Below are 25282 nucleotides of genomic sequence, written 5' to 3'. Positions count from 1 at the left end.
TACTAAAGTTCTAAATAAAACTCATTTTCTCCTTTTCAAAAACTGTCTTCTTCCTACCTAGGAAACTGGATTTCTTTGAATTTCTTTGTCCTCAAAGTAAAGAGTTATTTTCTCTCCTAAAGAAGACAGACTTTTTTTTTTTTTACCCATTCGTTAACTATTAACCTTTAACAATTAAGATACAGACAATTCACAAGTTATACACAGACAGCCCCTAAGTGACCATGTACTCTGGAATATTCAGTAGGAGGGTGAGTCATCTCAGACTTAAAGTTTACATTATTCATTTATGACAGTAATTGTTTCTAATTGTCTGTATCTTATAAAAATATTTAAATCTATATGCAGAGAATAAAGCCCTGTAAAATTAGGCATAGGTAAGTTATCTGGATTTCATTTTGCCCAAAAGAATATAAAAATGTCTTCTTTTTCTAATGCATTTATGCAAGTGAGAGCTTTCGTTCTGATACAGTTTTCTGAAACAAATTATTTTATAAACTGTTTCAGATCAGAAGATTTTTAGTCTGTGAATGAGAGCATGAATGTGAAAGGAAGACGGGTTAGTACAAGCAGAATGTTGGGCTGAGGTCCTGACACTTTCTCTTCCCTTCTCTGAGCATTTGTTTCTCTTTGGAGCTGTCTCTATGTCATCTAGAAAGGTAGTGATTTGAAATCACAAATATTCGTTGACAATTCCATATAGGAGGCTGAAAAAAATAAAAGGATTTCATTGTTTTGATGATTTTACAGAGAAGCATTCTATGAAGCAGTGATTCAAAGAAAAGGCTGTATTCTCATATATGTGGTCGTTCAAATAATGTATCAGATTTCCTTTAAGTGAGGACATAGGCGGACAGGAATGCTAGTAAATTCCAGGGGAATAAACACTATTCGGTGATTTCTAATACTGCTGCTTTTATTTTTCAACATTTAACAAACACCAGTCTGGCTTAATTCTGGCATGATCCCAACCTTGAGAACGTCGAATTCAAACGAACACAGAATCGTCTCAGAGACATGGCTAAGCCATCTTCATACCCATGACATTTTGGACTGAAGATCTGTCAGAACACCTCCCAAACATTAACCGATAAAAATCGCAACCTCCTTCAGGAACCAGTTTCAGAAGAGAAAATTAAAACCTTTTGAGCTGTATCCACTTACTGTCTACTCTGAGAAAACAACCCATTGTTCTGCTGTACAAATGACTAATTTGACTAATTTTTTCCCCTGACTTGGCAGAATCTTTTATTGAACTGATTGAAATGACCAGATGTTTTGGCAGCTTATGTAGACATAATCTAAGAAACTCAGTAATTGACTTAAGTAAACGTATCAGGATGTGGACTGGCAATAGAATTGGGGATTCTCTGTTCTGTGATGACTTCAAATCCCTTTTTAAAAGGAAGGCTGCTTGTGTAATTGAAATGCACAACAGAGATTGGCACCATCTCATTCATTTACTTTAGTAATTTATAGCCTATGTAGATCTGAGCAACTCTGTAACTTTCAGAAAAAAAGCAAGGAAAAGCTTCAGCATTAGAGAGCTATAAAAATTGTCTGTGAGGCTGTCTGCTCAAGTGAAATGAAATACTTCTCTGCATAAGAATCCCCAGATGAAAAGATTGAAGCAGAATTTCATTTGACTCAAATTATCTAGAAAATGATACAATTGCTTGCCTTAAGTTTTTGAGTGTTTTTTTGAGAAAATATTTAATACCAGAATTTTCCATGTTATTTTTTGATTCTCCATTTTGCTTTGAGCACACTTCTGTGTTATAATCTCTACTGATAATTAAAAATATTCATCATAAATAACTCACTAAAGTCAACTTTCTCTTAAAAGCCTATAAACAAAAGAAATATTTTAAATTGTGGTTTATTCCTTAGAAAAGGAAACAGTCTAATGAAAAAAAAAAAAAAAGAAAACAGTCTACACATCTTTCTGTGTCCAAAAGTCTGCCAACCTGGGAAGACCACAGGGCAGACAGAAAACAAACGTCAAACTTTGGGTTGGACAATTCACTTGGCCTCAGGTTTTATTTTTTTAAGCCTGTTTTTTCCCTCTCCTCTAAGATTAAAGATTCCTCCTGAATTTGTTTAGGAAACAAGGTTTTTAAATATCTCTTATTTCCCCTTTTTCCTGTTTTTTCCTACTCATTCATTCCTATATTCTAAAAAATGTATAGAACCTGGGCTCTGGCAAGTGTGCACACTCACCTCCTCTACACTTAGAACTACGTGGGTGATTAGCACCTGTGTCCAGGAGTCCAAGCAAACTTCCTCTTCCTTACCAGCTTGGAGAGCAGAAGCCATTACGTTCTGATTGGCACTCTGCACCCAGTGTTCTTGGTAAATATTGTTCTGTAAGAGCATAATAACAAACCCGCCAGCAAGTTAATCATTTGAGCATTGTTTTCCCTTCATGTGGTCAGAGGCAGACTGGCTCCACAAGTCTTTCCCTGCGCTGGCTGACACAGGAACCTTCCTGTCCTTGATAACAGCCCATGCCAACAACCAAACGACTGATCGCTCTCTTTGAAATCTGGCCTCTCTGGGTTGGTTACTGGCCGGCCCTGTATTAGGGCAGATTACAGAGAATTCACATGAAACCTAACTGAGGCCTGCTTGAGGCAGAGGAGAGAATAAAAATACTTTATGAGATGATTTGGGTGAGCTGTCACCCAGTGGGTGCAGGATCTTAGCATTGTTTTCTGCAGACAGAAAACAACAACGATCAATGAGCCAGTCTCTTGTGAAGTGCTGGTTAGGATGATTGACACCTACAGATGCGCTGAGTCTGGGCTGCAGGTGCCAGATGTTGAGTAGCACTCAGGGACGCTTGGTGGCCAGCGCCATTCCCCTCAGTTAACGACAGTCCCTTACTCTTATACCGGTTCCTCCCACTCTTCATTTCTTGGTTGATCTTAGGTTCTGAACATTGAACAAAAGCCCAAACCAGACGTATATGAAACTGCAGTGGCTCTGACTCTTTTTAAAATATGCAGTTGTATTTGGTGATGGTTTTTTAGCCTAATCCTTGTTGTTTATCTATTAAAAAAAATTTTTTTTTTGGCTACTTCACAAGGCGTGTGGGATCTTAGTTCCCTGACCAGGGATCTAACTTGCACTCCCCCTGCATTGGAAGCTTGGAGTCTTAACCACTGAACTGCCAGGGAAATCCCTTTGTGATTTAACAAATATATATATATTATATATATATATATTAGTTCATTTTTTGGTTGCACTGGGTCTTCACTGATGCACAAAAGCTTTAATCTCATTGCAGTGCGTGGGGGCTACTCTTTCCTGGGGTGAGCGGCTTCTTTTGCTGCCAGCCACAAGCTGTAGGGTGCATGGGCCTCAGTAGCTGCAGCTCCCAGGTTCTAGAGAACAGGTTCAACATTTATGGCACATGGACTTAGTTGCCCCGAGGCCTGTGAGGTCTTCCCAGATCAGGGATCAAACCCACATCTCATATATTGGCAGGAGGATTCGTTACCACTCACTGAGCTTCCAGGGAAGCCCTGTGATGGTTTTTGAAAGCAAATTGCTTCCTAGGTTCTGAACATTGAACAAAAAAACCAACCAAAGGCTCAAATGCTTTTTGAAAAATGCAGTTGTATTGTGTGATGGTTTTTGAAAGTGAATAGCTTATTTTACTGAACTCAGAGTAAAGGCAGTGGGAGCACCGGCTTCTCATAAATTAGTACAGTGCATACAATCCTCCATGGAACCCTCCAGCAAACCTGAGTTGGCTATCATCATCCCATGTTGCGGGTGAAGACCAGAGGTCAGGGAGATTACTAACTGATTGGGCTGTGAATGGAACACACATTTGCCTGACTCAAAAGTTCTTTCCACTTACCCCAGGCTCAGAGCACTGCTCCCTGACATATTGAAAAATGATTCTCCTCTTTTGTGGCAGCTTCCTCATGAGTGAGGGATATCATTTACAAAAAAAGAACAAATCAAAACCAGTGGTGTCCCAAACATCAATATCCATTTCTACAACATTATGAAAAACATAGGAGTGCTTAAATTTTATTTTCCTGGCTATATCCAATGGGATAATTGAAAAAAATAGGCAGAAACAAGACTGTTTAGCCTGGACGGAAGGGAAGATTGGGGGAGAATGGATACACGTATATGTATGACTGGGTCCCTTTGCCGTCCGCCTAAAATTAAAACAACATTGCTAGGCGGATATATTCCAATATAAAATAAAAAGTTAAAAAAAAAGAAAAAGAAAGAAGACTGTTTAATGTTAGGATAGAGCAATTTTAAAAAGGAAATATCAACAAAACAAATGTTTTTTGAACTTTTTATTTTATATTGGAGTATAGCTGATTCACAACGTTGCGATTGTTACAGGTGGACAGCAAAGGGACCCAGCCATACACATACGTGCATCCATTCTCCCCCAAACTCCCTCCCATCCAGGCTCCCACATAACACTGAGCAGAGTTCCCTGTGCTATACAGTAGGTCCTCAAAACAAATGTGTGTGTGTGTGTGTGTGTTTTAATTTTTAAACCTGTATACCAAGCTTCTAAAAATTTGGAAACATTTGGATGATTCACTGCATTTTCACTTTTCACATAAATGTTAGGTGCCCTGTAGATACAGCAATCGTCTTTTTTTTTTTTCAGTTTAAAAACTTTTCCACCAGAAAGATGTTTCGAGAAAGAAGGACCTATTCAGACATTTCCAAGCCCATTTGTCAAGTGCATTGCATTTGTACCCTCTCTTAAAAAGATGCTTTACAGAGTATGAGAGCAGTTTTTGTAAATTAATATCATCATTAAAAATAAGCTGGCTTTCTTGTCTGCTTCCTTTGACTTCTTGTGCAAGACTGCTGGGCCGGGCTCTGCAGGCAGCAGTTTTGGCATGGCCCTGGAGCCCAGGGGAATATTAACTTACAAGGCTTTCCCTATTTTGCTTTTACATGTCTGAAACTATTTCAAAACTTAGCGACTGAAATACAAGTTATTAAACACACTTTACTGGAGTCTAAGGAGTGCTTTTGCTCCCCTCCCCCTACTTGGAGAAAAGACGATGGGGAATGAATTCGTTTACTCAGAAGACTTATTTATGCACTGGCCACTTCGGTATCTACCTTGACACATTGCCCAAGGTTATAAAATGATAGTTACACAAAAAATGAAGCTGAGTTCATTTACCTAGGGTTAGCTCCTAGAGGCAATTTAAATGCCACCCTAGGATTTTTAAATACCATTTTGTTTTATTAAATTTTCATGTATTCTGGTTGAGTAGAGACACTGGGTGTCAGCTGAAATGGGAAAGAGCAGGTCTTTGGTTTCTAGTTGTCAAAACCTTAAACTTTACACAGGTGTCTTTGCCCCTTCTTTCTGGCTGGCCCTATCCCAGGAATCAGGCGCCAGATGGGGGAGGGGAGCTGAGCTCCTGAAGCCTCCTGGGGGTGTGCATTTCTATCCCCTTCCCTGCCTGCCTGAGCAAGAATGGCTGGGTACACAGGGGTCTGTTTCTCTCCGTGTGTGTTCCTCCCGGTAGAGGGGCAGACACCGCCGGGGCACCGTCGTCACAGGAGGCTGGGAAGTGCCTGTGGGTCTCCAGCAGCTGGAAAAGGTTTGAGGCTCTTTGGCAGATGTTTGCTGTTCCAGCCACTTCATTACTGTTGGAAACTAAACCCCGGACTATTCCTGACCAAAGCCTCACTTTGTGATTGACAGCTGGGGTGTGCTTCCTTCTACCGAAGCCCTTTACAATCTGAGATCAGGAGAAGAGGAGTGTAAAGAGAGAGATGAGAGCAAAATGGGAGCTGGGCTAGATGCCATTGCTGAAAAATCAAAACTACAAAGGAAAGAGAGATGGATTTAAGGAGAAAGACAAATTCAGTACAACCAGTGAAGATTCTGAAGTCCCACCAAGTTCTTCAGTCTTACACACATTATACAATGATCCAAACTTTCATGCATTAACTTATTCATGACATGTACTGAGAACCTACTATGTGCCAGGTGCTATGCTGGTCTTGGTGATACAAGATGAATTGTTCAGTGGCTGACACTAACACAGAGAAGACAGTAATTCGGTAAAGAAACCCCTAAGATAGGAACAGCAACCCCAGTCTTGAGAAGTGGGGGATATTTTTCCAGAGGAGGTGACATATGAGATAGGCCCTGAATTACTTTTTCAGGCAGAGAACGAGGCAGGGGATGGGGTGCCTTGGGCATTATTGAAGGCAAGAGCTGTAAAAAGGCACGGATCATGAAATGCCAACCTTGTGAAATAGATATTATGATGGTCACGTACAAATGAAAAAACAGGCTTGTCTTTGATTATAAGCAACACAGAACTGGAGGCTCCAGACTCCAAGATCCGGCATCCCTCTCCACTCTACTTGGAGACTTGCGCCCTCAGACCCCTTCTGAGATTTCTTGCGTCTGTGGTAGAAAATAGAAAAGACGGAAAGTCCAAGAATTATTACTTAATTTATTATGTAGCTATTTGAATACGCTGCCGATTTCCAATCGCAGGACCAGTTGCGGGAGAGTCTGAGCGAACGTTGTGCAGTGCTCTTGCGCACGCTGGGAGGAACGCGGGCTGGAGGGCGCGGAGGGCAGAGGCGAGGCCGGTTCGCCCAAGAACGGGCCCCTGGGGCTTTGGCGCAGTCCGGTCCCACGAGCCACCCGCAGCCGTCCGGGTGGCAGAGCGGCGATGCAGGAGCACAGGGAAGCGGCTTCAGATGCGTGTCTGAAGAGAGGGGGAGGGAGAGGACAAGAAGGAGCAAGGAAAGGAAGAGAGGAAAGAAAGAAAAAGAAATCAGGCTGGCAGATGGGGAGAAGGGGAAAAGCGGGAGTTCGATCGAGCAGAGGAGGCCCGAAGGGCTGGGAACACTGGGGGAAGGAGAAATGGGCGCAAGCGGAGGAAAGGGACGGTGGCGGTGCAAGGGCCAGGAAGAGCCGGCGAGGGGAGGACCGCGCAAGAGGTGGAGGAAAAGACAGGGGCCAAAGGGCGCGCGCGTTCCGTGAAGGCCCAACAGAGGGTTCAAGTGGTTAACGCTCGATCCCTCGCCAGGGTCGCTGGGTGCGATGCAGAGGCCCACCCCCCCAGCACACCGCGCCCTCCGCTCCCACCAAACACTCAGTTTCTCTTCGCTGCAGACAGCGCTGCACTTTTCAGCAGGAAATTTAGCTCCGCACCCAACAATGTCCTCTGCTTCAACGCCGTACCCCCTGGGACTGTCCCCAGCTCGTGGCGCAGCGTGTTCTGAAGGCGCCGGGTGGCGCTGCCCGGACTGAGCCCGGAGCATCCTCGGCCAGGCTTGGGGCAGAGGACAGGCCGCGGAACCCGCCACCACGGCCGGGGGCGCACCGGGGCCCAGCAGGGCGACCTCCAGGCCTTGCGGCGGGACGCGCGCCGCACCCGGACACATGGCCGCAGCTCCCGCGGGCCCTCGAGCTGTCTCTCCGGGGGGGGGGGGGGGAAGAATGAGCATAAGAAGATATGAGAATAAACGAAAATCGTACTAAATGCAGGGAAGGGGCGGAGGGGAGCCAGGGTGCACGCAAACACTTTGGGAATGAAGTTCCTCAAAGGCGCGTAGCGGGCCACGTCTAATGTAAGACTATAATTCGGTTTATTACTACTTTTTTTCTAAGTGCCTCGTTATTAGTTCTCCAGGCGTGGCCCTTCCCTCGGAGTAGAACCACTCGCCCAGGCGCGCGCGTTCTCTTGCTTTGCGGCGACTCCGGCTCCGGGACAAGCAGCTCCGCGGGGAGCCCGCCGCGATCGAGACCGCGAGGTGTCACCAGCCACAAACTCGGTCTCGGCGAAGGCCATCCGCATCTGTAATTCTTAATACTCCTTACGGCCCCGCGCAAACCCATTTCCAGACAAAATCGCGAGGAACTGGCAGCACCAACAGTTTCTGCCGAGCGCGGGCGCGCGGGGAGGATGCCGGCAGCACTGTCAGTCCGGGTGCCTACGCTGGGTGGGGTCCCCTCGCCCAACAATTTCAACTGAAAACAAAACTTCGTTCAGCTACTAATTGGAGCAGACTCGGAACTTAGGCACCCAGGAGGCAAAACACAAAACATTTCATGAACGCGTGTCCTCGAGAGTCCCCGAACCCTGCGCGTCGCCAGGGACCTGGGGGAGGAACGCTGCGGTGCCCGAGTATTCGGCGCCAGGAGCCACCGCCGGGCCGGCTGCCCGAGGACCGGCCGCACCGGCAGTCACGCTCCGCTGGCCCTCCTGGAGACGAAAAAAGGTTTATAAACAGAGTTAAAGAATAAAAAAAACCCACACACATGTTTTTACTGATTCCTCTTTTTTTTTTTTTTTTTTTTTTTTAAGTTTACTGGTGGGATAACGGACAGCGCTAGGGTCATTGATGGCTTGGGATCTCCGTGGAACCATTAAGTTCGCGATCCCAGCGCACACTCCGGGTGCTGGAGCGCGCGGGCTGGGCGCGGGCTGCGAGCCTAAGGAACGCGAGGGGATGCCGTGGTCCTCGGGAAACGGCCTCCGGAAGTCCAGGTGAAGAGGGAAGAAGGCAACCAGATGCTGGGGGTCGCCGATTCTGGAGTCCGCAGTCTCGGGAGCCACGGCGAGGTCTCCACTTCTTTCTAGTAACAGACCAGGAGGTGCCGGCCGGCTGGGTGCTGGCGATGGGAGCGGGACCAGGAGCGCTGCATGCCCGGAGCGTCGGGCTCGGCGAGGGCAGCGGCCAGCTGAGGCCTGGCCGGCAGGCGGGGGCGGCGCGCGCTCCCCTCACCGCGCGCACACACGGGCGCGCACACTGCACACACACCTGGAGCTCGTCCCGGGAAGGGGGTGGGGAGGAGAGCCAAAGCAAGTGTCTTAAAATAGGCAGGCAGAAGAGCGCTAGACGCTGAGAGGCGGGAGGAGGCGATCGCGAGCGGCAGGCACTAGGCGCGCAGGCCCGCGCCGGGTTGCACAGGCGGGCTGGGCGGGGTGGGCGCCGACGCCCCTCGGCGGCCAGCCCTCGGCGCAGCTCCGCACCCTGTCCCGCAGGAAGCGCGCGCTGATTGACAGCTGCGATGTCCCCAAAAGGCTCCGCGAAGATGCTGATCCGCGGGTGGGTCTAGACGCGCGGCCGGCGCGCCCGGTGCCGCCTCCCCTCCGCACGCCTCCTGAGCCCCGCCGCCTCCCGGCCGCGGAGGAGCCGGGCCGAGGCCCCCGCCGGCGCGCCAGCCCCACGGCCCCGGCTGGCGGGCGCTCGCCCGGGCTCACCATGCACTGCCACGCGGAGCTGAGGCTGAGCTCGCCCGGCCAACTCAAAGCAGCCAGGCGGCGCTACAAGACTTTCATGATCGACGAGATCCTCTCCAAGGAGACCTGCGATTACTTTGAGAAACTTTCCCTCTACTCCGTGTGCCCGTCGCTGGTCGTGCGACCCAAGCCTCTGCATTCCTGTACCGGTAAGACGGCCCGCGGGGGCGCAGTGGGGTGCGGCAGCTTTGGCACAAGGGTCGGGCGCTTGACCACCTCTGTTCTCGCACTCGAGGGCGAGAGGAAGGAACCCGGGAATTCTGGGCCGCTGCAAGGGAACTAGGCTTCTCCGCGGCTAGCATGGCAGAGGCCTCTGCCACTTGGGGAAAGGCCCCGCAAGGTGTCGATGGCCAGGCTGGAAACGCAGTCACGGCAGCGCGCCCCCGAGAAACTGTGGCTCCGCAGCGCCCTGGGATCCGCCGGCAGGAGAACCTTCGTCTTCCCAGCGCCGCTGTGGTTTTCCGGCAGAAAAGGCTTGTTTTCGGGCACAAAAGGCAACCCCCTGACCTGGTTCAGCGCCTAAATCACAGTTTCTCACCTGAGTTAACTCGTCCAACCCCCTCCTGTCTCCAGTGAGAATTTTACATGTAAATCAGTAGTATCCTGAGGTTCCCAGAAAAATCGTGAATCCGCTGAAGTTTGCTTTAAAGGATCGCCTTCTGGGGAAGTAGTACTTCTGGGGAAGAAGTGTGGCGTTGTGCGGCAAACACAACCCCCTGAGTTCTAAGCGAGTGAGAAACAATGCTTACGATAAAAACGGTCCTCAGGTCTGGTTTCCTTTCTCCATAAGAGCTAAGACCCTTGGGGAAGATAAAGAGCACTTAATAAATAAATATATTTTAAAAGTCGTAGGTTTATATAGAAAATAAAACTTTACATTAAGAGAAGCTCCAAGTTTCATAGTGCCCTGGTATTATAATTATAAAATCATTATAATTTGGATTTGGACTATCCAAACGTGGGTGTAGCAAAAAAAAATTTTTTTTTAATCAAAAAAACCTGTTGACTGTGCTTCAACTGAAGGTAAAAAGTTTAGTATTTCCAAACTGAAAGACCCTTTGAAGTTATGTTTGTTGCATGGGTGATATGAAATAAATGAATTTAATTGTACTAACGTTGAAAAAGTAAAGGGAAGTGTTAGCAGTGGTTTTCAAAGACAATTTTGTAATGTTCGGGCCAACTGCTGGTACACAATGCTTGGAATACTACATTTTCTGTTGGCTCCATTGACAGGCTCTTTAGGGAAATCAGTAAATAAGTGTGTGAATAGATAAAGTTTTTTCACAACCAAGTTGTTGCTACATGTGTTTGGTAATAAATGAATATTCTATTCAGTTACTCTTTTGTAAAATACAATTTGTCTGTAAGGTGAAGTTAGGTCTGATAGCCCAGAGCAAGACTTGAAATACTGAATTTCAAAAGCCAAGAAATTTACGAAACAAGAAATGAAGAAGAAATTTTAGAAACAAGACAGATATGGTTGATGTTGATGTTTTTACTTTTGTGTGTCTGCTGTGTGTTAGCCCTGGGATGACTCGTCCACATAGATCTTGAATGAAGAGAGGAGGTAGGCTGAACCTTATTTTGAGTACGAAGAATCATTTCCTGAAAAAACTCAAATCCCTTAAAGGAAAAAGAGAGGATCTGTTTTAATCATAAATCTCCATGAACCCTGCAAAGACATTGCATACCTGGGGGTCCCTAGGACAAAGCAGAACAGCTTCTCCTAAGCACCTTGGCATAGGCTGATGCCTGCAAACTTTTTAGTGACTTTGTACCATGCGTTGACTGGAAGGCAGCTTTTCCTGGCTTTTAGCAGTCACAGAGTTGGATCACAGAAGAAATTATGCCATAAAAAGAGTAATAAATAGCCTCCAAAAACAATGATCCAGTCATCAGTCAAGGCTGAGTAAGTTCTATGTTTTATTGAACCTTGTGCGGGACATAAATCAGAGGAAAATACAATGATTCATATGTACTTTTGTGAGTGTTAAGAGTGAATTGCACATATTTCACAAACTAAACGTTTTGCTCAGTCTTGTGCTCTTGAAGTTCTTTGATGGTTTGTTGGGAAGCTTGGTTGTTGGCACTGACATTCTTTCCCTATCATTCCCGCGCTTGATTTCTTTAGGTTGTTCTTTTGAAATGTGTGTTATGATTTTGCTGTAGTTGAGATTTAAAATATAGAAGCTGGGATTGGCCAGTGGAATTAAACCCAAGAAAACTGGCTACAATAGTCCATCCTTTCAGATCATAAGCTTTCAGTGGGTTTACGATTACAGTTAAAGCCTTACATGTATTAGATCATGGGAATACCATTAACGACTTCTCAAAGGCTTTGCAAATACCACGCTTTGAAAGTTTTGCTTTTAACAGTAATATTCAGGTTCACAAATCTTAGATTGGATGAACTTAATTTTTTTTTTAACTTAATTTTTATTAATTGAAAAAAATAGCAATAAGTTGCTAGCATCCATAATGAAACTATATATACATATATATATGTATATATAGGATAGAAATAAGTACCTTAGCACTTTGGTGGAACCAATGAATAAAATATTCAAATCAAGTGAAAGGCATAATTTGGAATTAAAGTTACTGAACTGTCTCATCCTTTGGTTTTGCTGTTTTAAGGTTTAAATAACTAAGAGAAATGAACTTTGTCAGATAAAATAATGAAAACTAAGATAGTAAAGTGACCACCCTCCACAATAAGTACATAAAATTGTAGAGAAAAAAACTACAGTGTTTTAAAAGCCTCTACATAATTAAACAATCTGTATTGTTTAGATTTAGCAATCCAAATGTCAATTTATGATACTGATCTCCTTAGGCAGAAGAGCATGTATTCAAGTAAACTGAGAAATGGAAACATTTTTCATCAGGCAGATAATCGCTTGACAGTAATTTATTATTAGATACTTTAACCTTGACGGAATACTCATCTTCAAAAAAACTTATTTGTTTGAACAGGTCTTTTCTTATTAAAATATAGTAATTTTAGTTTTAGGACGCAATTTCTAAACGGATTTAAGTTTCCTAATGGATCTCTTACATCATATAATAGATATTGAGTGAAGCAATCCTTTTCTTAAAGCCAAACTAAAGGAATATTTGTCATTAAATTTAAAATGAAATAACTTAAAGAGAGTCTCCATTTGAAAAAACATTGTTATTCCGACCATTGATGAATGTGGAACATGTTTAGAATTGAGTTTATAACATGTTGTTCATATTTTAAAATCTGATAACAGTAATCTTTATTCAGAGGAGAACGATATTGTCGTTTAGAAGCCAGTGATGATCTCTCATAAATATTAGAATGTTGACAGTGATTGAAGCGCAATATGACTTGCAGTGTATGATATCATATTTAACTTTCTGGTGCATTGTTTTATTTTTCTGGTTGTGATGACTGTTTCTTGGTGGCAGAGTTGCTTGAACTGGCTTCTCAGGACAGAACATTGCAGAGGTATCGTCTCGGTTCCTTTGGAAGAATCTCTTTCAGTTTGATCTTTAGAAATGGGCAGGGTTTCTATATTTGAGGAGTGTTTGGAAAAAATGAGTAACTTGAATCACAAAAGCGAGTTGTTACAATTTACCCTAAGAGTTTTCATATGAGGATACTGAGAAACCAATGCACTGTGCATAATTACATATAGCATTATAATTATTGATATTTATAACCTAGAATTACCCTAGGTCTTGGACATGCACATTTAGGGGGAGCTGACTATGATATTTGAACATTTTACAACCCGTGACCGCTACATGATTTTTAGTGATCTTACTGAAACCTATAGTTTAATTCCTTTTCTCTTCTCTGGGTTCTGCTGACTGTCTCCAGGACCTCCAGTGGCCAGTCTTATAGAGCTGACTGGTGAGTTTTAGAGCTGGAAGGAAACATACCAATCACAGACCAAGCTTCCCAAGTAGACATGCTTTTATTTTTTGCAAAGTCCCCAAACTCCCCTCCCATCCAGGCTGCCACAATATGGAGAAGAGTTTCATGTAATGTATGGCTGAGACCCTTCACTTCACCTGAAGCTATCACAACATTGTCTGTTAATTGACTATACCCAGTACAAAATTAAAAGTTAAAAAAAAAGTGCTGTGGTCACATCAGCGACATATGACAGCTTAGACATACTTTCAGCCCGCACTGAACACTGCTGCCTTTCATATTAGGGTACTCAGAACTCAGGAAGAGTTTTCCAACTCAGTTACACACCCGGGATAAATCCGCATAGTCACACCCAAGAGACAGTCAACCAGTCAATTAAAAGGGGCATGTGGGGAAGGGTGTTTATCTTAGGAGGTGGCTTTGAGAACATTTTATTCTTTGGTGGGTCTAAGAGAAACAAGTTCTTTTGGGTGGTGTCCTTGGGTTCATTTTTTTATCATAAAGATTGAGTGTCATCCTGGTTAAGAATGAAATGAGGTGTGGACATGTGTGATGACTTCTTTGGGAGTTAGGGAGCTGGCCACTGCTTCATGAGTTGGCTCCAGTGAGTCCCCAGATTGTAGCTCAGTTTTTTAAAATTAGAGCCCAAAACCCATTGAATCTTGGGAGCCTGGCTCCTGGGCCCTGAAATGTTGATGGAGAAATACAAACTGTGGGTTTGGAAAATGGTCTTTATCAACAGGCATTTGTATTTCTGCCAGAGGCAAATGGGCTTTTATTAGCAATTACTCATCTCTGTGTTTCCTGTTCCCATTCTCAGGGTAAATAAACTGAGGAATGCATGGGGTAGAGGACTCAGAGTCAGAATATATTTGGAGCATAGTTCTTTTTGGATACTGAGTTTGGGATTCTCAGCTGTCGTCTCTTTCCTCTTTAAATTTTATAATGCCTCTGCAAAATAGAGAGGCTAAGGGGATTCCTTAGGAGTCAGTTTTAAGGAGTTTATTAGCAGTTTCTTCTCTGGTTCTGCTTTTTCTAGTAGGAAATGGGAAAGTGATTCCAAATTTAGCAAGTTAAAAATGCCTTTCCAAAAGTCTATAATCTTCAGTATCATTTAACTCAGTAATTTAATTCAACAAATATTTACACTTGGTTGGTGATGGCAGTCCCATTATTTTTAAGTTTATTTTAAGTCTTGACTAACAGTGGGGATATTTTAAACCTTTCTCTGAAGCACCTGTAGAGCCACTGCCTACTTTGTAGTCCTCTGAAGTCTGTTCAGGCAATTTAGAATTGTGGACATTAAGGGCATAGTAACCCACTCCAGTATTCTTGCCTGGAGAATCTCATGGAAAGGGGAGCCTGGCAGGGTTGCAGAGAGTCAGAGATGACTGAACTTCATGACTGAAGCAACTGAGCACGCATGCATGACAATTAAATCCTTTTGCTTACCATCTGGAATTTTCTCTTTGAACTCCACCTGAAGGGTATTATCAGCACCAAAATTGTCATATTAACCTCCTTAAATGCAACTCAACTGACACTGCATATATAATAAATCTTTTATGAAACCAGTTTCCTACAGTGTCAGTTGTACCTCTGGGTTGAAAATAGAATTTGTGATCCCAGCATAGCCTGTATACAGTTGCTCGGCAGAAATCTAAATGAAAAGATTGTTACATTTTTACATCCAAGAAATCTATGTGAAAAGCAGTAAGGATGGTAAGATGTTGTTGAGATTGTAAAGAGAGATGAAAATGAAAAAAGAGACGGAATAGGGAAAAAGAAAAAGAGTAGGTTTCTTTGAAACTCTTGAAGCCACTTGATTCCACCTTGTATGTAGCACAGCGTCCTTCAGGATGACCGTAGGGGTGACACAAAGGTGGCTTCTAAGATTCTTCTGTCCCTGTGTGGAGAGGAAATGACCAATGCTGATTTTACTTAGACACCTCCCTGGGGACCCCTCAGGGAAGAGCCTGGCACCAGTGCCCTGCCTGGCATTTAGGCCTCACAGTGCAGGACTGAGCCCGGGTGAACCCAGAGCATTTATAGATGCTGTTTGCACTTTGTTTTGAGGTCAGAAGGAAGAGGAGCAGGGGTGGAAGTTAGGCAGGGCACGGACCAGAAGCGCCCTCCTTTGTAGGAGCCTGGGGACTTTGGTGTTGGAGCCTACAGGCCGCACTCACCACTCATCCATCCAGAGTGAAGACACTTTGGGTCCCCTGGCGACACCATTGCTGACCTCTTAGCTGGAATATGATTAGAGGCCGTGGGGCTTTGGTTAGATGGATAGATAGAGGCCTCATTCTGCGTTCTCTTGGGGAGTGTCAGTGTCCATTCTGATCTTGAGACGGTGGAGTTTTTCTCATGGACCCCCGACTCTGCTAGATTCACCCCCTTCTAACCCAGAACTTGCCAAAACCAACAGGTGCTCTCTGGCCTGCTGCGAATCACTGGGCTGCAGGTCTTTTGGGAACAGTACGACAAAGAGGAGGAAGGAGAGAAAGAAAAATAGAGAACCTTCGGGTAGAGACTTCCCATGTGAGGCAAAGGCCCTCCCTCCCACCCGGCATGCCTGCCTCCGTTTCAGCTGCTGTGATGTTGGAATGGTTGTTTCTCCTTCCATAACACAGATGACAGGATTGGAACTGGCCTTAGGATTGATCAAGAGCGGGGTTCAGACCAGGACCGTGCACCAACTTAGTGATATTAATAAAATCAGAAATACTCTTGGTCCAGGAGGAGAGCTGTTTGTTTGTTTTTCACCAGAAATACCTTGCAAACCCTCAGAATTTAATTTATTTTTATTGCAGTTTAATAACAGTTAGAAAAAGAAATGTCTTGTTAAAATGAATGCTCTAAATAAAAACAAGGTTAATTTTCCATTACAGTGTCTAATTACTTATCATCACCAGGGCATTTTTATATGGCGATTTAACTTCTTGGAAGCAGAAACTTGGCACCCATTTAGGGAAGAAAGCAGTACACCCAGATAGATATCACAAGAGGGTCTAATTATATTTGGGCTGGAGTTGACACTTACACATGATTGCTCTGCAGAAGGCAGGAGGAGGGTCACTGAGGAAAGTCTCTGGTTTCTTGAGTGCTGGTGGAAACTGAATCTGGAGGGAGAGATGAGGTGCCAGTCACCTGTTGAAGCTGATGTCAGGACTTCTTAATCGGCCTGGAGGTCAGCTGTAAATGCTCCCTGACTCCCCTGGCAGAGTTCATGAGGATGAACGTGGCCCTTCTCCAAGGAGAAGCCAAGATGCAACTGAGCAGAAGCCAACCTGGGAGGCTCTTGGCACAAAATTAAATATGTTAAGAGTCTAAGCAGAGAGGCTTACGTGATTCCTTTTTATTGCATCTCTCCAGCTCACCACCATGCCCTTAGAAACATGTGCTTCTGGATAGCAGGGATAGATAAGTATTTTCACAGAGTGCTTGCCACCGAGGTGATGTTAGTGTACTTTTGGTCACTATTATAAAAAACACTTCTGTGTTTGATACGTGATAGGATGATTGTCTTTTTGCTGTTCTTATGTGAGGGACATGCAGAGGTCTTGGGCTTGGAGGCATCTCATGAAGTCAAGGCTGTGCTTCCATCCCAGGAACACCAACAGGTCTCTAGCACTGACTTACCTGCCGGCTTCTACCACCTCCTGCCCCCCTCCCTTTTCATGCAGGTACTTGAAATTCAGGATCATGGTCCTTTTGCAGACAAGATCACAATCGCTTGTGGATTGGAGGATGTGTCACTTTGATGTTTCGTTTAAGCTGTCTGGGAGAATCAGCACTGCACACGTTCCTCATAGAAACTTGTAAACAACAGAATCCTATTATGTTCTTGTATCTAGGGGAAGTCGGAGTAAGAGATGATCAGAGTCCCCTTCCTGAGTCCTGCAACATTTATCCCAAAGGAGCTGTGAACTGGGGAGGAAGGCTACAAATGCATACTCGAAACCTCATTCTTCATCGTCATCACAATAATGGAAACAGTGACTTGTTTTGAGGCTGTATGTGCACTAGGCACTGGAGTCAGTGCTTTTTGATCTGCTTCCGATTGTTCCTAAGAGATGTTATCTCTACTTTTCTAATAGGAGGCTGAGAAATGAAGTCACTTTCCCAAAGTCACAGAATATATAAACATCTCTTCCAGACCAATTAAGAAAAAAAATGCAAGTAGGACTTCCCTGGTGGCGCAGTGGATAAGAATCTGCCTACCAATGCCGGGGACTGGGTTTGATCCCTGGTCTGGGAAGATCCCACATGCCGGGGAACAACTAAGCCCATGTGCCATGACTACTGAAGCCCAAGCTCTAGAGCCCATGCTCCGCAACAAGAGAAGCCACTGCAAAGAGAAGCGCTTGCCCAGCTAGAGAGTAGCCCCTGCTCACTGCTACCAGAGAAAAGCCCACAAAAAGTAACAAAGACCCAGCTCAGCCCAAAATAAATTTAAAAAGACAGCTAAAAAAAGGAAAAAATGCAAGTAGAAAAATTGGCAATTCATAGAAATGAAGATCTATGTCCAGTGAATATGAAAAGGACTTTCCTGGTAATCAAGAAAACACAAATGAAAACGAGGTACCGTTTCATACCCATTGGACAGGCGAGCATGAAAGAGTCTGATGCTATCGCTAGATGAGAAGGGTGCAGAACAATAGGCACTCTCATCCCCTGATGGTGGAAGTGTTGTTTGGTACAATTACTCTGGAAGCCATGTGGCAGCACCTGAAACTGCACATACGCACAGAAGCCCTCGATCCCGCACTTCCACCTCTGTTTTCGCCCTAGATCACTGCATGTGGGCAACGGGACCCTGGGAGAGGAATGTTCATGTCTCTGTTGTTTATGCTAATGAAAAATCTCAAGCAGTCTAACTGCCTTCAGAGGAAAAAATCATATGTATTATATTCATGCAGTTAAATTCATGCAATAATGAAAATGAATGTGTGTGTGTGTGTGTGTGTGTGTGAGTTTGTGCATGCTCACTTGTGTCCAACTCTTTGCAACCCCATGGACTGTGGCCCATCAGGCTCCTCTGTCCATGGAATTTTCCAGGCAAGAATACTGGAGTGGGTTGCCATTTCCTTCTCTCGGGTATCTTCCCGACCTAGGAATCAAAACCTCGTCTCCTGTCTCCTGCATTGCTGGGTGGATTCTTTCCTACTTCGCCACTAAGGAAACCCGAAAATGGATGACTCAGACCTAACTGTATGAAGATAGATAAGATTTAGAATTACAAGGCTGAGGAAGAACAAGCTGTAGGTTGACACCATGTATATAATGCTGGAAAACGTGCAGACTGATACTGTTATATTGTTTAGGAAAGCAGGTGCATGGAATTGGGAAGGCTACACACAGATTTTTTATTTTCCTGTGTAATAATTTATTTATTAAGGAAAAGAAAAGGCCTAATGTCAGTATAGCCAGGCATAAATATTGGACAAAGTTTGGTCACAGGCACAAAAAATTCCTTACATTATTTTGTGGACTTTTCTGCATGTTTGAAATTTTTTATAGTATAAACTTTGAAAATGATAGTACAGGAGACTCCACATATTCATACACCTCTTGGTCTTGGGGACTTTTGATGGTTTTCTTCATAGCTTTCTATCCTGAAACAGAAACTTTTAAATACAAGCTTCCTGTATTCATACTCACAGTAGGGAAAGAACTTTATAATTAGACACATGTGTATGCTCACCCTGAAACAACCAAAGCAGCTTCTGAAATTGGGTTTTGGATCTCACTTACCTACCCTGGCTGGATGGGGATGTCGTTTATCACCAAGATAACTGCTGTTCCCCCAAGTAATGCTTTGGCATCTGAATAAATGGGCTCTGAGTTGGGCTTGAAGGCAGGAGGGAATTGCTGATAAACTGTGTGTTTATTTTCCCTAAATACCCATCAGTGATCATGCAAGCAAGAGTCGTGAGGTTCTTTCCCCCTCTTTCTTAATGATGTTTCAAAATCCCAGTAAATTGCCTTTGATTGCATCCTGCTTTGCTATTTATCTGCTCAAATGATATGCCACCCTTGGCTTTTGACAAGTGGTCATTGCTATTAACAGTTTAACTTAAAATTTGTCTAGGGACATTGGTGAATATCAAATAATCAAAAACTGTTTTTAAAAAACATAGCTTCTTAGCTGGGAAGAATCATGTGGATGTTGGCACATGAGCTGGTGAGTTCTCTTTATAGTCTATAACCATGATTTGATTTTAAAACTTTGATGTGTGGTGTCAGGGATTGTTAGGAAGGAATGAGAACTATTACCATGGTAATCACACAGAGAGCTGTCTGTTAGGGGTGATGGATGGCCGTCCTGTGGTTTGGAGAGGTTAACCTGGACCACATTACTCTCCAGTGACATCTGTGGTGGCAGGTGCTTTGTTCAGCCTCTCTTAACAGCCCACAGATTCTTCTTTTCTCTGCAGAATAGTTGCAATGTATAAATGTTGCTTTAAGGTACTGTGACAAAACCCTGACACTTTGGGAGCTCTATCTTTCTATGTCCCTTCAGAGGGAATGTACTCCTTGGTGTGAATGAAACAGTCTGTATAGTCAAGAGTTTGCCAAAGCATTTCTCCTTCCAAAACCACCCCTCTGTCCAAAGTAAGGAACAGAGTGCATGAGTGCTCAGTCATGTTTGACTCTTTGCGACCCCGTGGACTGTAACTGGCCAGGCTCCTCTGTCCATGGGATTCTCCAGGCAATAATACTGGAGTGGGTTGCCATTTCCTCCTCCAGGAGATCTCCCAGCCCCAGGGATCATACCTGGGTTTCCCTACATATCCTCCATTGGCAGGCAGATTCTTTACCAACTGCAACAGCTGGGAAGCCCCTCTCCAAAATCCATATATAAATGGAGAAGCAAATAGATCAAAGTATCCAGAGCCCACATCCCATCCCTACCATCCATAGCCAGGGTCGCTGTGCTGTCTTCGGTACTTGGCAGTGTGGCGAGGTCTGCAGGAATTAATGACCGCATCTGGAGGGTGGTGGCCAAATTGCACGTGACTGAAAGGCCGGTGGATCTAGCAGACCTGCTGCCAGTGGACAGACTTTCAGGGCTACAGGAGCGAGGCATTCTGCATTTGATCTTATCTGTATGGAAGCACAGAATGGCCGCGGTGAGAAGAATAGATTGAAACTTCATTTGTGCCACACTCTGTCCCCTTCCTGGGTCTCTCTAGTGAAATCTTATTCCTTCAAGATGGACTTACCAGGCTTGAGGCTCTGAACGGAGTGAATACTATTGAGAAACACACTCCATGGTCTGTGTGCGGCTGTCCAAGGAAGATAAAATGCAAGTCTTGCTCCTGCTGCCCTGACTGCCCATTTACTGGCAGCAAATCTGACGGCTCCACCTTTGATCTTCTCTTTGGAACGACTTGGGAAAGGACGAGCAAGGATTTGGTGTATTTATGGTAACTTTGAACAAGTTTCACTGACAGAAGGGGATATATCTCACTAAGGTTCCAACCCAAGACCTTTCTTTGTCACCACTGAACATTTGATTGAAATAATTCGTAACTTTCCCCAGAGGAGATTTTTTTGGGGAGAGAATGTTGTTAATTTTGTTATCCCTGGATATCATGGCAACTCATTATTGCTTTTAGCATGTTAGACAGCTGTGTGTCTTGGAAGCATGCTCTCAATCCTCAGTTGGGAGGACAGCAGAAAGGAATGTCCTACTGGAGGGCTGGATTTTTTTTTTTTTAACTGGGACATTGAGCCTGGGCAGTTAGCTGCATAAACAAAATGTGTTTCACTTTTCAGAGAACGGGAAAGTAAAAATAATAACAATTATAAATGGTAACTGTGAGCCATTTGTAGAGGAGCCAACGGTGCTCCTCTAGACTGAGTAATTTAACCATAAGTGGATACTCTATAGGAAGTAGTTATGGTTATCACTGTTTTTCAGAGGAGGACAGTATTAGTAAAATTCAGAGAGGTGAAGAAAATCGTAACACGATCCCGTGAGGAAGTGGCAGAGTTGAGACTGGAACTCAGGTCTGTCTCTTTCAATATCAAGTTCCATCCTGTGATAATATGTTGTTGTTGTTCAGTCACTAAGTCGTGTCTGCCTCTTTGAGACCCCATGGACTGCAGCATGCCAGGCTTGCCTGTCCTTCACTATTTCCTGGAGTTTGCTCAGACTCGTGTCCACTGAATCGGTGACGCTATCTAACCATCTCATTGTCTGTTGCCCCCTTCCCCTTTTGCCTTCAATCTCTCTCAGCATCAGGGCCTTTTCCAATGAGTCTGCTCTTTGTATCAGGTGGCCAGCTTCAGCATCAGTCCTTCCAATGAATATTCAGGGTTGATTTCCTTTAGGACTGACCGGTTTGATCTCTTTGCAGTCCAAGGGATTCTGAAGAGTCTTCTCCAGCGCCACAATTCGAAAACATCAGTTCTTTGGCACTCTGCCTTCTTTATGGTCCGACTCTCACATCCATACATGATTACTGGAAAAATCGTAGCTTTGAATCTACAGACATTTGTCAGCATAATGATGTCTCTGCTTTTTAATATGCTGTCTAGGTGTGTCATAGCTTTCCTTCCAAGAAGCAAGCATCTTTTAATTTCTTGGCTGCAGTCACCGTCTGCAGTGATTTTGGAGCCCAAGAAAATAAAACCCATCACCTTTTTTGAGATCATACGAAGGTGTGTCAATTAGGAGTCAAGTATATCTTCTTGCATGGAGGCACCATGCTCTGTGTAAGGAAAGGTCAGTGAATGCTGGCTCCCTAAGGATTTATTTTGAATGTATTAACTCCTTTACACATGTATTATACAAATGTATTTATGATCATTTCACATGTTTCTGAACAATTCCAGATGAATCTTAAGCAGCAGTGCCTTCTTTGGAGGAAGTGAGTGGTGGGCAGATTTTGGGCCTGCAGCCGTCTGGCTGGGTCACCCTGAACTCATGTCATTATTTCTGGACATTAGTGTTCCCTGACCAGGGATCAAACTGACACCCCCTGCATCAGAAGTGCAGAGTCTTAACCACTGGACACCAGGGAAGCCCCTGGAAGCTTCTTCTTCTGGATAAAGCTTTTCTGTGGGAGTCCAGAGTGGAATTCCCAGGCATGCCTGTGTTCATTCATTTATTCATTCTGGTGAACCAGAGAGAAAGTACTGAACGATGGAATGCTAGCCAATTGCCTTGAGAGTTAAGATTTTGAGTATTTTTTGTGAAATATTCATTATTAAGTTCAATGGGGAAAAAAAAATCTGGGACTTCCCTGCTGGTCCAGTGGCATCTGCCTTGAAATGCAGACCTGGGTTTGATCCCTGGTTGGGGAACTAACATCCCACATGCCGAGGGGCAACTAAGCCTGGGCAGTATTACTGAGCCAAGAGAAATTCAAAGTGAGAGAAAAAAATCTGGCCATTTTTTTGGCATCGCTTAAAACAAAAGAATAAAAGATTAATTTCTTTCATATTTTATCCAGTCGGGTTGGGGTGAGTTCTGGAAATCTCCATTTAAAAAAAGAGATTGTAATGAAAAGTCAAGTTTGGGAATCACTGTAGTAGATCGTAGCTTAAGGATGAGATTGAGGTAATTTATATCCATGACTCAAATATATGAAGCTGTTGAGCAGAATGATCCTACTGGATGGATTTTGAGTCAGATGGTCCTGGATTTGTTTGTGTTTTATTATTGGTGTGACCTTAGGCAAGTCATTTAGTCTTTCTGACACTCAATTTCCTCATCTGTAAAAGGAAGATAGTAATAGCTACCTAATAGGGTTAGTCATATAGGTTAAATGAGATAATGTGTATAAAGCACTTAGCATTAGTTCCTGGCACGTAAGTACTTGGTAATTGATAGCTTCTATTATAACTAATTATCTTATAATAATAACCTCATCTTGGTTGGCTGAAGCACAGCCCTTTAGAGAATGATTACTATTCCTGCTGAATGAAACTCAAGAAAAATTAAATATCCTTTAAAAACCACTTCACTCTAGGGCATTCTTGTGGGTTATGTCATTGTACTGGCTGCCTCGTAAGTCCTCTGCAACCTGGGTGGTCTGTGAGCTGTTGAAGTCTTCATGAGTAGGTATGTTTCATTCTCTCCACCATTCTGGTTTATAGTGTGAATTCAGAATTTTGTGAATTCATACATGAGTGGCACAAACAAGTCAAACACTACGGCATCACAAAATGTGCTTTGTTACTTTACTTTTTACAAGAATTTCTCGGGATTCATTTACCCCTAGGAAATATTTCACCATACATCTATGCATCTCAAGAACTGTTTTAGAAAAGTGGCAGAATTTCTCAGCATGTTTTTTTTTTTCCTTTGAAGAATAGAGTTAGGAAAAGTCTTTTCTTTTGAAAGAGAATGTAAGTGTTTTTATTTTCTTATCTCAAAGTACTAAGAGAAGGAAAGAAATGCAATTGATATTTTTCTTTCTAATTGGTAGTGTGGAAAAAGGTGGCAGGTTGGGGGTAATCCTTGTCTTCCTATATTATTAAGTCTGTGATTCAGAGGGAGTTCTAAAGGAAACCCCTGTATTACAGCTTTCAGTTGCTCATGGGGATCTTTTACGATTGCCTTCTGATCAGTAACGATGATCATTGTATAGAAGGGGCTCAATGCACAGGGTTCTGCATGGATTTTTCCTGGAATTGTGTTTCTTAACTACTCACTGGTATCTTAGGAAGCCAATTATCTGCCAATGAAACTAACTGGTGGATCCCCTTCATAGGGTGAGAAGATTCCCATGGGCTGAAGGAAGTTACAGTGACCAGGGCAGCAGCTCTGTCCAACCATTTATAGTGGCGGTTCCTGCAGACAGTTTCTAGTGACATCATCCAGGTTCAGAGGGGGTGGGGGCTGGCTGGAAGCAGGTGGGATAGGAAGGAGGAGGTGCCTTGGGGTGGTATTAATTTGTGGAGAGAATGCCAAAGTGATCCCTTAAGCTCCTCAGAACCATTGTAGAAATAGGACTCAGTTGGAGATAAGGATCTTTCTCCCTTCTCTTTATCTTTACTTTTGAAGACCATTATTTATTTATTTATTTGGCTGTGCTGTGCCTTAGTTGCGGCATGTGGGATGTAGTTCCCCAACCAGGGATTGAACGTATGCCCCCTGCTTTGGGAACAAGGAGTCTTAATCATTGGACGACCAGGGAAGTCCCTATTTTCATGATTTTTTTAAACCTTTTATTTTATATTGGAGGATAGCCAATCAACAATATTGTGATAGTTTCAGGTGGATAACAAAGAGATATGGATCTGTGGCAGCCTGTTGAGAATACTCTGTTCCTGGTGAATTTGGAGAAGCAGTGTTTCTACTCTGGTGGGAGGGGAGCAGGCAGGGATGGGTGGGGGGTGAGAAAGAATGAGGGAGATGGGGAGAGAGGAGTCAGCGGAAGGCTTAAACAGGCTATTCTCCCGATGCGTGGATCCTTATGTGCTTGTTCAGCACTTGTTGTCCAGATTTGAAAATGAGAATGGGACATTTCATTTGGGAAATGGCCCTGTGAGTACGTGCTGCTTCTCAGAGGTGTAACTCAGAACTGACAGCAGCAATGACTTGGGGTTGGGCCAGGACTTGCTCAGCCACATAGGTTGCCTCATTATCATATATATTATGATAATGTATATTAATGATGCATTAAAGAGTTTCACCATCCTGGGTCATGGAAGATACTATTATCCCATTAGGATGCAGTAATAGTGCTCTTGCAGTGCTCTGCAGGAGATGTGTGTACTCGAGATGAGCAGGCAACGGGGGCACAGAGTTCAAGGTGGAATTGCTCTCAGAAAGCCTCCCCTAGGACTTACCTGGTGGTTGAGTGGCTAAGCCTCCACACTCCCAATCAGGATGCTGGGGTTTGATCCCTGGTCAGGAAACTAGATCCCAAATGCAGAAACTAAGAGTTCACGTGCCGCAACTACAAGATCCTGCATGCTGCAACAAAGACCAAAGAGCCTGCGTGCCGTAACTAAGACCCAATAAACATAAAATTTTTTAAAAAAGAGAACCTCCTCTGGGGCCCCCTTTCTCTGGGCTCATTCTGGGTTGGCTCAGTGCCTCAGTTTCTGCATTGATAAGACAGACCTGCCT

At 44.0% G+C, this 25282-nt stretch overlaps 1 protein-coding gene across 1 annotated transcript in view; it reads left to right on the top strand.

Moving 5' to 3' along the window:
• The first annotated feature begins 9013 nt into the window (after window positions 1-9013).
• BARX2 (BARX homeobox 2) overlaps window positions 9014-25282 on the top strand; it is an 81063-nt gene continuing 64794 nt past the window's right edge. Inside the window, exon 1 of the mRNA XM_055581189.1 lies at window positions 9014-9430. Coding sequence (XP_055437164.1) covers window positions 9244-9430 — 187 coding nt within the window. The 5' untranslated portion in view covers window positions 9014-9243. The remainder of the gene's footprint in view (window positions 9431-25282) is intronic.

Source organism: Bubalus kerabau, chromosome 5, assembly GCF_029407905.1.
Source record: "Bubalus kerabau isolate K-KA32 ecotype Philippines breed swamp buffalo chromosome 5, PCC_UOA_SB_1v2, whole genome shotgun sequence".
Classification (NCBI taxonomy): Eukaryota; Metazoa; Chordata; class Mammalia; order Artiodactyla; family Bovidae; genus Bubalus; species Bubalus kerabau.
Note: the sequence above shows the minus strand (reverse complement) of the source record. Positions and strands in the feature narration are given on the sequence as shown.